The following is a 16,628-nucleotide window of genomic DNA, read 5'->3' on the forward strand; positions in this document are numbered from 1 at the left end:
ACACTAATTTCTTGAATTACCATTTTTAAATATTCATTTCTTGTTTTTTACCTAACATAATTTATCAACATTGTCCCAGTATAATTAAATCATAATTTTTTGTTAAATTAGTAATCATTGTTTACCTTTTAACCATGTAGTGTCTATGTACTTCAGAACCAAGTAATGTACAGTATTTCTTTTCTTTTCTTTTCTTTTCCTTTCTTTTCTTTTTTTTCTTTTTTTTGAGACAGAGTCTCACTCTGTTGCCTAGGCTGGAGTGCCTTAGCATCATCTCAGCTCACTGCAACCTTTGCCTCCCGGGTTCAAGCGATTCTCCCACCTCAGTCTCCCAAGTAGCTGGGATTACAGGTGCCTACCACCATGCCTGGCTAATTTTTTGTATTTTTAGTAGAGATGGGATTTCACCATGTTGGCCAGGCTGGTCTCGAACTCCCGACCTCAGGTGATCCGCCTGCCTTGGCCTCCCAAAGTGCTGGGACAGTATTTCATTTTTTGTGCAGCTTGCCCTACTGGAATAAATGATTGCTTTTTAAAAACTAGATTGCATAGTTTTCTATGTACATATCCTTAATTTCTTTGCAGATATTCCATCATATCTGCCATATACCTATCATGCATTTTTGTTTTTCCCATTGGATCCTCTACATTCCTATCCAGTCTGGATTCATTCTCCAGGCCTTTTGTAGACTTGCTATATGGGGAATTTCCCCATTTAAAAAAAGAAATTTCCTTATTTACTCCACGGGGGTGTGTCCTTCCGGAAATTCCTGAGAAAGGATGCCTCATAAGTCCTGTCATGTCCAAAAAGTTTTTCTACCCACCACTTTTTTTTTTTTTTTTTTTTTTTTTTTTTTAAAGAGAGTCTCGCTCTGTCTCAGGCTGGAGTGCAGTGGCACGAGCTCAGTTCACTGGAACCTCCACCTTCCCAGTTCTAGCAATTCTCCTGCCTCAGCCTCCTGAGTAGCTGGGACTACAGGTGCACAACACCACGCCCGGCTAATTTTTTAGTATTTTAGTAGAGACAGGGTTTCACCGTGTTGCCCGGGCTGGTCTCAAACTCCAGAGCTCAGGCAATCCACCTGCCTTGGCCTCCCAAAGTGCTAGGATTACAGTCAGCCACTGCGCCCGGCATCTACCCATTCTTAAAAGTTTAGTTAGCTTATTGTGTTCTAGCTTCATGGGTTGCAGTTTTAAAATTCAATCCTATTCTTTCTCCTAATCTTTTAAATTTAAATAGTTTTAATTTTGGAAGCTATTGGAGTCTCTTCTTTTTCCATTTTGTTCTGATTTCATGTTGATGTGCCTTGGTATAGATTTTTCTTTTTTGATAAAGACAGGGTCTTTCTCTGTCACCCAGGTGACAAAGGAGTGCAGTCACAAGATCATAGCTCACTGTAGCCACATAATCCTGGGCTCAAGCTGTCCTCCCACCTTCGCCACCCAAAGTGCTGCAATTACAGGAATGATTATTCTTTACTCATTATGCTAGGCATTATGTGGGCCCTTTCAAGCTAGAGGCCTCTATCCTTAGGGACTTTTTGAAATACTCTTACATTATTAAATTTTTTTTGAAAAAGTTTTTTGTTTGTCTCTTTTAGTAATTTCTGTCAGTTGATTATTAGTCTGCCTGGGTTCATCCTTTATTCCTTTATCTTATCTGTTTCTTATTTTTATCATTTAGTTTTGTTTTATTTTCCTTTGCAGGAGGTTTTCTCAACTTTCTCTTTTAAATTCTAAGTCCTTTTTTTGGGGTGGGGGTACTGGGGGGATGGAGTCTCACTCCGTTGCCCAGGCTAGATAGAGTGCAATGGCCCAATCTCGGCTCACTGCAGTCTCCACCTCCTGGGTTCAAGCGATTCTCCTGCCTCAACCTCCCAAGTAGCTGGGATTAGAGATGCACACCACCACACCTGGCTACTTTTTGTATTTTTAATAGTGACAGGGTTTCACCATGTTGGCCAGGCTGGTCTCAAATTCCTGACCTCAAGTGATCCACCCACCTCCACCTCCACCTCCCAAAGTGCTGGGATTACAAGCGTGAACCACCGCATCCAGCCAGGTGTCACATTTTTAATTTCTGAGGTTTTTCTTTTGTTTTCTTACTGATGTTGTCTTTTAGCATACTGTTGTTGGTTTGTTTGTTTTTTTTATAGACAGACTTTTTTCTCTTAAGTGTAATTTTGAAGTTTTCTTTTGTTGCATTGGCTCTGTTTTCTTCAGGTTCCTTTATTACTATTTGTTTTAGCTCTCTTTAATAGGCAAAGTTTTCTTCAGAAGGCAGATGTCTACTCATATTTTCAAGTAAGGTGCAAAAGAAATAATTGGAAATGCATTGCCTAGTGGGCCTTGTCTACTATCTTTTGCCCTGCGCGTATGTTCTTCACAGACATTCTAGAAATAGGGTAGAGCTGTGGGCAAGGGTTAAATTGTTCCTTTTGTAGACGTTTGGTTAACTCCTGTGTCTAGCTTCAGGCCAAAACCTTACCCATTACTGTAACTTAAATCCTTAATTCCTGAGACTTTCCAGAAATACACCACTTGGTTCTTACCTTGCTGAGTGAGAGGGAGAAAGAACTACCACTGATGCATTAAGAAAGTAATTATCTATAGTCTAATTGGAAATTTGCTGTCTTGCTATTTGATCTGAGTAGAATTAAATATAAAATGAATTTAAGGCCTAAGTTTTGCTTGTGTCACTCAGACAATAAGACTGCAGGATGTTAAGTTTTCAAGATTCATATAAATAATTTTAGAATTATTTTGTTAATAAAAATATATCAATACTTATGAAAAGGAAAAAATAAAAATATACATATAAAGTTAGATATATATGTTTGGATGCTATATTGATTGCCAAGTTTTGTTAAAAAAAATTCCATTCTTAATTTACTAGCTTTCAGAAATAAAATGATTTTTTAATTTTTACTGTAAATTTTGAATTTATGTTAAAATCCAAAGTAAATGTTTTATAAATAATATCTTTTAATTGAAAACATCCCAGTGATAATGCTTACTGCTTTAGCAATTGTGAGCCTCCATTTGTTAGAAACACCATCCCAATGTCTTGGTGTCCTTGACAAAAGAACTATATAGAAGGGCTATACTAGCCATTGCTTGAACATAATAAACAGGTTTTCTCTCGACATATTTCAGATTTGTCTTGTTTCTTGAGACTATTCTGCATTCATTCTGAACTCTTTTTTAGACCAAAGAGGTCTAAATACATGAGGGATGAAAAGATAGGAAAGAGAAGGCAATCAGTCAGTTCTGTTAAGTTTTAAGTTTTTCATTGAAAATATTTTTGTATGGTAGAAATACAGAATTGTCCTTTTCCATTACAACTTGTCTGATATTTGTAAATGCTTGTTTCTTTTAGGAATCACAGTGCATTGATAACAAGTGTAGTCCCTGGGGATTATGATGGAGATTCTCAAATGGATGTCCTTCTGACATATCTTCCCAAAAATTATGCCAAGAGTGAATTAGGAGCTGTTATCTTCTGGGGACAAAATCAAACATTAGGTGAATTTGTTTTAAAAAATTTTAATATTTATCATTGAATATGAAGGTAAATGTAACAAAATATCGTTCTGAAATCAGTTCAAAAATACTGTTCTTGGGTGTCAATAATTGTAAAACCTTTTTTCAAAGTTTATTTCCTGATTTTTCTTTTTCAACCCTGAACTGGGCAGGGATCACTTCTACTGACAAACTTCACTCTTACTAGCTTAAAGAGGACAGAGATTTATTAAAGGGTTTTAATAGCTCGCAGAATCATTGAGATGGCTAAAGAATAAACTCTAGGTTGAGCTTTCAGGACCAATCCCAATATCATCAAAAAAGCTACTGCCTCTTTCCCCTATCAGAAGTGGCTAGTTACACAACTGCTGCCAGAATGATGCTGTGCCTGCAGTGATTCTCACTAGTAAAATGAATGCTGCACCTGGTCTCTTGATACTCCCAAATTCAGTGAGCAGACACAGATAGAAATAGCAGAGAGGCCGGGTGCGGTGTAATCCCAGCACTTTGGGAGGCCGAGGCAGGCTGATCACGAGGTCAGGAGATCGAGACCATCCTGGCTAACATGGTGAAACCCCGTCTCTACTAAAAATACAAAAAATTAGCCGGGCGAGGTGGCGGGCGCCTGTAGTCCCAGCTACTCGGGAGTCTGAGGCAGGAGAATGGCGTGACCCAGGGGGGCAGAGCCTGCAGTGAGCCGAAATTGCGCCACTGCACTCCAGCCTGGGTGACAGCGAGACTCCATCTCAAAAAAAAAAAAAAGAAAGAAAGAAATAGCAGAGAAACAGCCTTTGCCTCATTCATGCCTTTAAGACTCACAGTGTGTCTGACTGGCAAGGCTTAACTTTTATTCAGCATCTCAGATGCAACGATATCTGGAAAATGCTATTTTTGGTTTCTAGTCTCCTCAGCACAGGAAAGCACAAAAAATTTGAAGTATAATTTGAGAGTCAGTCTACCATACCTAGTCACAAATCATAAAGCCTTATCTGAAAAGCCAATTAGTTATACCTAAACAGGCAACTTTGTTCATGGAACCAAATTTCATTCATGTTTTCTGCACCCTTTGGGAATGTAAACAATAATCTCAATACATTATATTCATTAAGTCAATAAATATTTACAGAGGGAGTACCATGTACAAAGCTTGTATATAAGCATGTACATTTTAGAGCCAGGAAGTTTTGCATATGTGGCCTTCTTTACACCAAAACCTTGTTAATTGTCAACCTCTCTAGCACTAAATTGTGTAAAGACAAAGACTCAGCTAGCAAATATTTAGATGCATACCTCAAAAGGAAGTTATTGTAATGCTAGTCTTCACTGTAGAATGTACTCTCCCAATATTTTGTCTTTGCAAGCTTGATGTTCATTTGAACTAGATTTATAGTATCTCACTAATGATCATACTTGGAAGATAAATCTTGAAAAGAGTAGAAGAATATTTTTTCCTAAGTGTAGATATCAAAAGTAATATAAAATGCCTGCTAATTTATATATATATCTTTTTTGCAGATCCTAACAATATGACCATACTCAATAGGACTTTTCAAGATGAGCCACTAATTATGGAGTAAGTATGTTGCTTCCTTTGAAACGATTTTAAACTTAAACATAAAATAAAATCTTCACATAGGAAACTACTTTGCTTAGTAATAAAAACACTAAATTCACTCAGAGGCCTGTACCTTTGATTATATTGTATTTATTTGCCATCAGATAGGACAAAGAAAAATGAAATTTATTACTTTGGAAAGAAGAAGAGATTTGTGTTTTTGTTTCAGTAGCTTCAAATGTGTCCATTATGGATCTATGCTGTCATTACTGAAAGAATTAAGATACCTGTTTTTGAGTAAAACTGTTTTATTTGATATGTAGGATACAGTTTCCTCTAGAAATTTAGATACCTATATTAAGGAGAAATTTTTGTTCTTTTTATAATATAACTCCCGCTTTGTGTTATCATTTATATTCTCACTGTAGACTCCTGTACCAGGATAATTGATTTAAATAATTGATATAAATTTGGATTTGCAAATTTCTGACAGCATGCATTGGTAGAGGTCGAGATCATTCCTGGGACTAGAGCAAAGTTTGGCCACATTCTTGTTTCCGGTACTGCCTTTCTTACAGTTATTAAAATCATACCCATACAGCAGTGTGTCAGTGGCCATTAGAAGTCTGAACTGTAAATCCATGGATTAATCTTCTTAATGGTGCCCCGCTAGATTTCTTTCATAGTTGTGTATTTTTTCATTGTTGTTAAAATATTCAATGGCCAGTATGAAGTTTTATACCAACTAGGATTATTTTTCTGGGTTATTTCTCCTAAGCCCATCTAAGTAAACAAGTTGGCTTAGGATTCTGAGGTAAGTTTCTAGGAATTAGTGCCATATCCTTATCATTCAAGAATAGTCTAGATAATGCAAAGATTACAGACATACCCAAAATCTCACAAAACGAATTTATTTCTTGCTCTTACTATATGTCCAGTGTGGGTCAACAACAGGCTCTGCTCTGTGCTGTTGCTTAGAGTCAGGCCATCAGAGACCCCACTGTCTTTGTAGCTAGTCCATCTGAATCACAATGCCTTCTCATTGCCATGGCAAGCCTGGAGAGGGCTGGAGGGGCTGGTAACAGAAATAATACACTTTGGCCTAAAAGTGACACATGTCACTTGTGCTGACATTTGACTTACTACTTATCACTAGATACTGGCGAGCATTGTAATGTCTACCACACTTCCCAAAAGTTAGTTTCTTTTAAAGCTAAATTAGAAGTAAGAATTTAAAGAAATAGCTGCTTATTGTTTTAATTTTTTTTCAGTTTCAATGGTGATCTAATTCCTGATATTTTTGGTATCACAAATGAATCCAACCAGCCACAGATACTATTAGGAGGGTGAGTAAATATGATTATAACTATGTAATTAATCGTATATATTGCTGCTACTTTAACCATTGGAGAAAAAATAGCTCATTGGAAATCCTTGTTTTTAAAGATTTTTAAATGGGCATTTGGTCAATATATATAAGCTTTCTCAAATAGTTTGGATTTGGCCTGCACCTGCTTTCCAAGGACCAGCTTACTCCTTTTATCTCTTTGAAAATTAGAGATTGAAACTTTACAGGTCCCCATTTAAATATTGGTTCATTAAATGTTTTTGAAGTGGATACATTTCACATAAATAGGGAGGATACCTGCAGTCTTGAGTGGATCCTCCCTACCTTAGTCATGTTAGCTGCTAGACTTTAATTGATAAGATTTGTTTCTTTCTGTCATTTGTTCAGTGAGCAGTCAATAATGGTCTAGTAATATAAGCACTCCTCTAAGCTCTGGAAACTTGTCAGTGAATACATTATCCTTCACCAGTATGTGTGCTAGGCCTCTCTTACTAAGTATGCAATTCTTAGGGAAAAGTGCCTGGAATCTTGCAATTCCAAGATATCCATTGTAATTACTCTGGATTTAAATAGAACCGGTCTCGTAGCACAAGAATTCATGATAGCAAGATACTTTTCATAAGATACCTTCAACCTGGTTAATTTTTTTCTGTATCTGATAAGGTAAAGTTTAGTTCAAGAGTACAGAACACATTTATTTACTTTTTTGTCTTTCTGAAAGTATGAAAGACCACTCTTATCAATCTGTCTTTCCCAGCTACTTGGAACTCTAGTGACTTTTCTCTTTGTGTTTTATAGAAGTAGTTTGTTTTTATGATTCATTTTTGAAATGTGATTTATAGGTATGCAGAGGAGTAAATTATCAAAATTTTTAAGGTATTCTGAAGAGACACTTTAACATTTCCTATTACTTTTCCTGGTCTATGGCCATACCACCCTGAACACGCCCGATCTCTTCTGATCTCGGAAGCTAACCAAGGTCAGACCTGGTTAGTGCTTGGATGGGAGATCCCCTATTACTTTTTCTGTAGGTTTTTAATAAAGAATATGGGCGCTTTGATGCTAGTAATAGTGAACTTTGAAATAATTATTGTGAATCCTGAATGAGAAACCAGTTTTTTCTCCAAACTTTGAAAAATATCTTGAAGAGAGTCTTGCTTTAGAGACAAATTGGAAGGAGATCCTGATTTGCTTTTGTGGCCGTGTGCAAGAGGAATCGAGTGCAGGTGGGGTGCAGGGAAAACACAGTCCACTCCCCACCGCCACTCCACTCCTTCCACAGCAAATGGGGACTGCGCAGAAAAGCCTGTCCTTTCTTTTCCTCTCTTCAAAGGCAGACATGTGATTGAGGATGTGATGGTGACTTCTGGCCTGTTTTATTTTGTGGTAACTTCACTTTAGTCAGGGAAATAATTGGAATATCTTTAATCTGATGTAGTTTGACCTTTAGAAATTGAAAGTGAAACAGCTATTGTTGATAATTCACGAAGTATTAATAAAACTTCTATTACCTGTACAGATTTTTTACTTAATCTGCGAGAAAACTATTTAGAATATTATGGAATAGTGCCATAGCTTCTTTATTTGTTCTTAATTCTATATCAGATTTTTTTTCTCTGCTTCATGAACAAGTTCAGATTTTAAAACATTATGCCTGAAGACATGTCCAACTTTATTTTTTATATGTTATATTCTGGTCCAATATACTAGAGTAATAATACTCTGGTATTTTAGGATATCTGTCATTTGAACCTCAGTTACAAATTGAACAATAGTAGCTAACCATATCTAAGTGATAAGTTTGCATCTAAGATTTGTCCTGATGCCAGTTTGAAGATATATAAGCTGACAGAAATTTGCTTTGTTTAGAATGACTGTAGTCTAACAATATCATGGTTCAGACAACAGAAAGCTGAATATGCCCCTGTGGCAGCAAACATTAATATGTTATTAAAATATGAAAAATACATTTAAGCCATGTCAGTTTAACAGATAAGATACATACATAGGTGCATAAGTGAAAAAGTCATCAGCATTGACATTTTGGGCTATTCACGTGGCCTTGATTGGCAGCCTAATCTTATTTATCAAGAAATCTACCTTTTACAACTTAAATATTATGCTTTATGGATATGTCAAACCCAAGATTATCTTTAATTGAATTTGACCAGCGCTTTGGTTTGGGAAGCATGCAATGATCTTTAAATTGAGTGTGAAATGCTTCTGTAGAATTACAGCAGAAAGCCCTTGCTGTAACCTGGCCTAGTGTGGATATGCAAATCTGAGATAGCACAACCAGTTTGGCTGGACTAAAGGTGCAGATAATCAGTCTAAACAGCAGTGGTGATAAGCAGAAGAATTCCTTATAATTGGTACAGTGGGGTTATCTAACAGGGACAGGAAGGGCACTCACTGCATCTAATGAGGTTCAGGAGATAATTGAAGTGTGTTAAATGGTCAAAGGTGAGACTTCAGTTTGAGCTTCAACTTCACTTATAATGACTTGAAATAATGTAGTAATGTGCCATATTACTTAGAAATAACACCTAGCTATTAAGTGTCACAGCAGCTTCTGCAGCGATGTGATGTTATTGTTAATGAGCATTTTCTATAAGAGGACGTTGGAAACGGATGTTGCATACTCATTCAGAATATTGTTTTTAATGTTGAAGTGAAAACACTTGTACCTGTAATTTTAGTCAAAACCAAATATAATGTTGGTCTGTTAAAATTTTCTGACTCACGTAATGAGTTCAAATACATTCTGGGTCAGGCCCAAGTTGTATACTTGGAGATATTAATGTAGGTGTATGACAGATACATACTTTGCCGTACACTGTTTACATCACAAGTGATCGCATGAAAATACTGAATGTAGTATAAGTAGCACTGAAAGCAATCATTTTTAACTGTTGTGTGGGTAGATTTTGCCCGTCCATTATCAAAAAAACTGTATTCTCTATGTAAATGTAGTCAGCTACTATCAATCCAGAAGAAATAAATCTCCATTTTTCCATTTAGCCTTTCATATTTTCTCACATTATGACCAATGACTGATTTATTAAATCACCCTTCAGTTTTACTGTTGATTTTGTTTGCTGATACATTACAAAAAATATTATAAATATTTGTTTTAATGAAGTGTGATATCGTATCACTTAAATCTATTGTTTAGTAAGAATATGAAAATTATGATGAGGTTTATAACACAAAATAAAACCAAATAATACTCAAGGCAGCTTTTGACTTTGTAATCAGCATTAATACCCATAACAAAAAAAGATAACTTTGAGATCATTTATATTTTCTTCAGATTCCCCTGGCAGCACCCTCCCTCTCATCCCATACAACATTCATATTTTTAATACTATTGTTAAAAGGAATCTATTAAAATCTGAGAGATCAGGTATTTTTTTCTAATCAGTATTTCCATGGAAACATTACATCAGTTTTCTAACTTTTCTCTTTTCCTAAAGGAACTGTGCTATTAGAGATACATTAATTTCTTTTCCCAATGTTTCTCACCCAAACCTTTTTCTTTTCAAAGTTAAACTGCAGAAATAGTGAAAAAGTTTTAGCAGATGACTTATATGGTGTTTATTTCAAGTGGCATGTTCATTTCTTAAGGGTCTATAATTTTATTTCCTATAGTCCCACCAGATGTGATGGAGGGGTCAATTAAATTAACCTCAGATTTTTGCTTGAACCTGGGAGGCAGAGGTTGCAATGAGCCAAGATCACACCACTGCACTTCAGCCTGGGCGACAGCAGTGAAACTCTGTCTCAAAAAAAATTAAATAAATAAATAATAAATAAAAATTTAAAAGTTAATTACCTCAGATTTCCTGGTGACCTATACTGCTTTATTTTATGTTCTGATTGGTAGTATTATATTTAAGTGAAATTGTTTCTAAGTAAATGGTTTTAAGATGTGATCAAAATTGACTCACCATGCTTTTAGTTAAATCTTAATAATTTTTAGATGTATATTTGTAATTCAGAAAGATCATCTTACAGTTTCTGTGCAAAAAAAAATGATAGTAACATTTCATTTTATTGGCATATATTAAAACTTTGTTTCCTTGTTTGAGGAGAAACCATTTTGCTTTATTTCATTACTGTTAATACCTGTGTATGTATTGAAACTAGTATAGGCTAGGGGCAGTGACTCATGCCTGTAATCCCAACACTTTGGGAGTATGAGGCAAGAGGATCACCTGAGCCCAGGAGTTCAAGACCAGCCTGGGCAACACAGGGAGACCCCGTCTCTACGTACAAAAAAAAAGAAAAAATTAGTCGAGCATGATGGTGCACTCCTCTGGTCCCAGCTGCTTGGGAGGCTAAGGTGAGAAGATTGTTGATCCAGGAAGGTCGAGGCTGCAGTGAGCCGTGATTGCACCACTGTACTGTAGCCTGGGCAACATAGTGAGACCCTATCTCAAAAAAAAAAAAAAAGAAAAGAAAAAAACTAGTATAGTTAAAAAAGCCATGTATATAGCAGGCTTTGAGTAAGATTAGTATCTATTACCATTTCAATTTAGGGTGAAATGAATCAGAATCATAATTTCTGAAAGTATAGATTAAGTCCTCTTTCATTAGATTCTAGTTGCATTTTTTCAAAGTGTATACACTGTTGAAATGCCTTACAAATACTTGATTTTTATTAGTCTGGAGGCCTACGCTCTGAGTTCCAGTTCCTGAGTGAGTTTCACAGTAGTCCTGACTGGAGGTGTGCGTCCAGTTCCTGAGTGAGTTTCACAGTAGTCCTCACTGGAGGTGTGCGTTCAACTGTGGGACGCCTGCTTCTTTTCAGACTGCCTGTTCTTCCACTGTATTTGCCTGTCTTAGTAGTCAGTGCTGTCTCTTAGGTGTAGTCTTACTGTTGCACCCCCTAGGAAGGTAGAAACATTGGGACAAAGTATAATAGAAACATGACTGAAAGAAATCTTCATATTTCCTCTTATGTAAGAAATCTTCGTATTTTCTCTTATGTACCTGAAACATTATTGCTGAGAGGTCCTTAAGATTTGTCCAGAACCGCACCTTTGAGTTCTCATTGAAGCCCAGAGTGAGTGATTCATGAGGAATTTACCGGGGTGACTTTGTTCTCTAGTGATGCTTTTCCCAGTCTTCTCCTGTGTATCTTGCAGAGGAGGCACACCACGGAATTGTACAGCTTATCTGTCCCTTTGGAGGCTCAGAGTTGGATAGGGAAATAAGAGAACAAAGAGATCTCAAACAAGCTTGTTGTTGTTTCATTAAATGTTTATCAAGTAAGTCTGGGGTTGGCACTTAACATCAGTTGCCTCTTTTTTTTTCTTTCTTACAGCAGATAGCTTGTGTGGCTAACCGTGACTGAAGAGTCTACTTCTAAGATTAAGTGACTACCACAGGCTCACAAATATGTAAATAAATGCTAAATCTGGGAATTGAATCTGGATCTTCCAAGTTTTAAAGGCTGTGCTTTTGCCTTCATTCTTGTACCATCATTATTATAGTCACAGGGGGCCTTTGGTGGTGCTCCTTCATATGGCCTCCTCCTCTCTCTCCATGGCTAGCTTGGACTTCATTGTAGCGTAACGGCTGCTTTTCAAAAGCATTTCATGAAACGTAGGCAGAAACTGCATGTCTCTTAAGACGCAATCCTGGAAGTTAAACAAGTGTCATTTCTTTTATATTCTCTTGGTCAAAATAGGTCACGGACTACCTAAGATTAAGTGGAGTTAGTAGATTATAGACTCTACCTCCTGATATAAGTACAGCAAAATTGAATGCAAAAGAGCATGTGAGATGGAAAATAATGTGATCATCTTTCAAAACACAATATGGTAGCCTGTGTTTGTATACTTTATCATAAGTAAAGACTTGCAAAGGAATATGGAAACACAGATCATTTTAAGCATGTCAACTTCTAGAATCTCAGGCTTCATAGGTGTTCTTAGCTAAAATTGATGTGCCTGAGAGCGTGACCTGTTTTCACTGTAACTTTCTCCTTCACATGAGAATGCCGTCTTCCTTACATTTCCTAAATGTTACTAATGGTGATTTGCTGGGGTGTGAAAACCCATAGATATCAAACGCGGGGGAAATCTTTTTTTTTTTTTTTTTTTTTTTTGAGACGGAGTCACTCTCCCAAAGTGCTGGGATTACAGGCATGAGCCATCGTGCCCGGCCTGGGGAATGTCTTATGATTAACTAAGATATCTAAAACTAATAGAACTTCCAGTTTTTCTTTTTTTTTTTTTAATGTACATTTCTCTTAACATGAAGCTTGTATACAAAAGCAGACATCATGGTCCACGTTGATGTATTCTGAATTCGGATGCACTGGAGTGGAGTTGTGGTAGCATGACAGTTTTTGTTTTAATGACTTTGCCATTTCATTGCGTGAGTATTGTCAAAAAATCCATTATTGTTGAGAGAGACCCTTGGGAGAGCAAAGAAAAAAGAGCATCCATAACAAAAACCAAATTCCAAAAAGCAGATCTTATAGCTGTTCTTAGCACTGTATCCCAGGACACATCATTAATTGGAAAGAAGGTAACTTTCATGCCAAAGTGATTCTGGAAGGTGACAATGATTGTTGCAGATGTGACTGGAATATTCTCTAGGACCATCAAATTCCTAGAGAAAGCTTTTGCATAATTTGTTTTATATTTGGTATCTTTTTCTATAATGTACCATATTTTATAAAACATATCAAGAAAATTCCATTTAAGTCAAGCATCTTATTTTATCTTATGAAATTTTATTTTTACTATTTTCTGTATCCTGTTAATGTAATAATACTATCACCTAATAAATAAATTTACATGTTGGCTTCTGAGCCAAATTTTTTTACAGTATATACCTTTTTCTTTTAATAAATTCATAGGAAAAGTTTGTCATGTCTGAGAAAATGAGAAAGACATGGTGTTATTTCTTTTTTTAACACACTAGGTACTCCAAAAGCCAGACCCCAGAGTTGACTATGCACATACATTTACTGAAGAACTATTACATCTTTTATCATATTTCTTGTAACATAAATTATTTTAGCTATATTGTATTACATTCCTGTAAGTTAATTAATGACAAATAGCATGTTACCTTACAATCTTATTTTTATAACCTATTTTATAAAAGTAGATAAATCAATTTTATCGGATTTACATTATTGTAATCTTGACTGCTTTTAACAATGTGTCCTACAATATACATTGAGTCATTTCTCAGCAGTTTTTATAATATTCCTTGAAGCACATATTAGCACATTTATTTGAATTGAAAATAAAAAACAAGCTCACACTCTTTCTAGCACAAAATAACTTTCATTTGGAAACAGCTTTTACAATAAGGACTGCCTTTGCTGATTGGGTTAGATGGCAGATATTTTCTGTAAATTGAATGAAGTAGATCAGCAGTTGTAAATTTTTGTTTTTTCCTTAAATTTTATTTATTTATTATTATTATTATACTTTAAGTTTTAGGGTACATGTGCACAACATGCAGGTTTGTTACATATGTATACATGTGCCATGTTGGTGTGCTGTACCCCCTAACTTGTCATTTAGCATTAAGTATATCTCCTAATGCTATCCCTCCCTCCTCCCCCAACCCCACAACAGTCCCCAGAGTGTGATGTTCCCCTTCCTGTGTCCATGTCTTCTCTTTGTTCAGTTCCCACCTATGAGTGAGAGCATGCGGTGTTTGGTTTTTTGTCCTTGCAATAGTTTGCTGAGAATGATGGTTTCCAGCTTCATCTATGTCCCTACAAAGGACAGGAACTCATCCTTTTTTATGGCTGCATAGTATTCCATGGTGTATATGTGCCACATTTTCTTAATCCAGCCTATCATTGTTGGACATTTGGGTTGGTTCCAAGTTTCGCTATTGTGAATAGTGCCACAACAAACATACGTATGCATGTGTCTTTATAGCAGCATGATTTATAATCCTTCGGGTATATACCCAGTAATGGGATGGCTGGGTCAAATGGTATTTCTAGTTCTAGATCCCTGAGGAATCGCCACAGTGACTTCCACAATGGTTGAACTAGTTTACACTCCCACCAACAGTGTAAAAGTGTTCCTATTTCTCCACATCCTCTCCAGCACCTGTTGTTTCCTGACTGTTTAATGATTGCCATTCTAACTGGTGTGAGATGGTATCTCATTGTGATTTTGATTTGCATTTCTCTGATGGCCAGTGATGATGACCATTTTTTCATGTATTTTTTGGCTGCATAAATGTCTTCTTTTGAGAAGTGTCTGTTCATATCCTTTGCCCACTTTTTGATGGGGTTGTTTGGTTTTTTCTTGTAAATTTGTTTGAGTTCGTTGTAGATTCTGGATATTAGCCCTTTGTCAGATGAGTAGGTTGCAAAAATTTTTTCCCATTCTGTAGGTTGCCTGTTCACTCTGATGGTGGTTTCTTTTGCTGTGCAGAAGCTCTTTAGTTTAATTAGATCCCATTTGTCAATTTTGGCTTTTGTTGCCATTGCTTTTGGTGTTTTAGACATGCAGTCCTTGTCCATGCCTATGTCCTGAATGGTATTGCCTAGGTTTTCTTCTAGGGTTTTTATGGTTTTAGGTCTAACATGTAAGTCTTTAATCCATCTTCAATTAATTTTTGTATAAGGTGTAAGGAAGGGATCCAGTTTCAGCTTTCTACATATGGCTAGCCAGTTTTCCCAGCACCATTTATTAAATAGGGAATCCTTTCCCCTTTGCTTGTTTTTGTCAGGTTTGTCAAAGATCAAATAGTTGTAGATATGCAGCGTTATTTCTAAGGGCTCTGTTCTGTTCCATTGATCTATATGTCTGTTTTGGTACCAGTACCATGCTATTTTGGTTACTGTAGCCTTGTAGTGTAGTTTGAAGTCAGGTAGCATGATGCCTCCAGCTTCGTTCTTTTGGCTTAGGATTGACTGGGCAATGCGGGCTCTTTTTTGGTTCCATATGAACTTTAAAGTAGTTTTTTCCAATTCTGTGAAGAAAGTCATTGGTAGTTTGATGGGGATGGCATTGAATCTATAAATTACCTTGGGCAGTATGGCCATTTTCACGATATTGATTGTTCCTACCCATGAGCATGGAATGTCCTTCCATTTGTTTGTATCCTCTTTTATTTCATTGAGCAGTGGTTTGTAGTTCTCCTTGAAGAGGTCCTTCATATCCCTTGTAAGTTGGATTCCTAGGTATTTTATTCTCTTTGAAGCAATTGTGAATGGGAGTTCACTCATGATTTGGCTTTCTGTTTGTCTGTTATTGGCGTATAAGAATGCTTGTGATTTTTGCACATTGATTTTGTATCCTGAGACTTTGCTGAAGTTGCTTATCAGCTTAAGGAGATTTTGGGCTGAGACAATGGGATTTTCTAGATATACAATCATGTCATCTGCAGACAGGGACAGTTTGGCTTCCTCTTTTCCTAATTGAATTCCCTTTATTTCCTTCTCCTGCCTGATTGCCCTGTCCAGAACTTCCAACACTATGTTGAATAGGAGTGGTGAGAGAGGGCATCTCTGTCTTGTGCCAGTTTTCAAAGGGAATGCTTCCAGTTTTTGTCCATTCAGTATGATATTGGCTGTGGGCTTGTCATAGGTAGCTCTTATTATTTTGAGATACATCCCATCAATACCTAATTTATTGAGAGTTTTCAGCATGAAGGGTTGTTGAATTTTGTCAAAGGCCTTTTCTGCATCTATTGAGATAATCATGTGGTTTTTGTCTTTGGTTCTGTTTATATGCTGGATTACGTTTATTGATTTGCGTATGTTGAACCAGCCTTGCATCCCAGGGATGAAGCCCACTTGATCATGGTGGATAAGCTTTTTCATGTGTTGCTGGATACAGTTTGCCAGTATTTTATTGAAGATTTGTGCATCAATGTTCATCAAGGATATTGGTCTAAAATTCTCTTTTTTGGTTGTGTCTCTGCCAGGCTTTGGTATCAGGATGATGCTGGCCTCATAAAATGAGTTAGGGAGGATTCCCTTTTTCTATTGATTGGAATAGTTTCAGAAGGAATGGTACCAGCTCCTCCTTGTATCTCTGGTAGAGTTCAGCTGTGAATCCATCTGGTCCTGGACTTTTTTTTGTTGGTGAGCTATTAATTATTGCCTCAATTTCAGAGCCTGTTATTGGTCTATTCAGAGATTCAACTTCTTCCTGGTTTAGTCTTGGGAGGGTGTATGTGTCGAGGAATTTATCCATTTCTTCT

The 16,628-nt window shown here is 36.5% G+C and overlaps 1 protein-coding gene across 1 annotated transcript in view; it reads left to right on the forward strand.

The window, feature by feature from the left end:
- The window catches only part of ITFG1 (integrin alpha FG-GAP repeat containing 1), a 308,702-nt gene that overhangs the window by 3,743 nt on the left and 288,331 nt on the right, over positions 1-16,628 (forward strand). The window contains exons 3-5 of the mRNA XM_032157265.2: positions 3,380-3,525; positions 5,038-5,095; positions 6,349-6,423. Of these exons, the coding sequence (XP_032013156.1) occupies positions 3,380-3,525; positions 5,038-5,095; positions 6,349-6,423 (279 nt within the window). The remainder of the gene's footprint in view (positions 1-3,379; positions 3,526-5,037; positions 5,096-6,348; positions 6,424-16,628) is intronic.

Source organism: Hylobates moloch, unplaced genomic scaffold (assembly GCF_009828535.3).
Source record: "Hylobates moloch isolate HMO894 unplaced genomic scaffold, HMol_V3 SCAFFOLD_6, whole genome shotgun sequence".
In the NCBI taxonomy this organism is placed as follows: Eukaryota; Metazoa; Chordata; class Mammalia; order Primates; family Hylobatidae; genus Hylobates; species Hylobates moloch.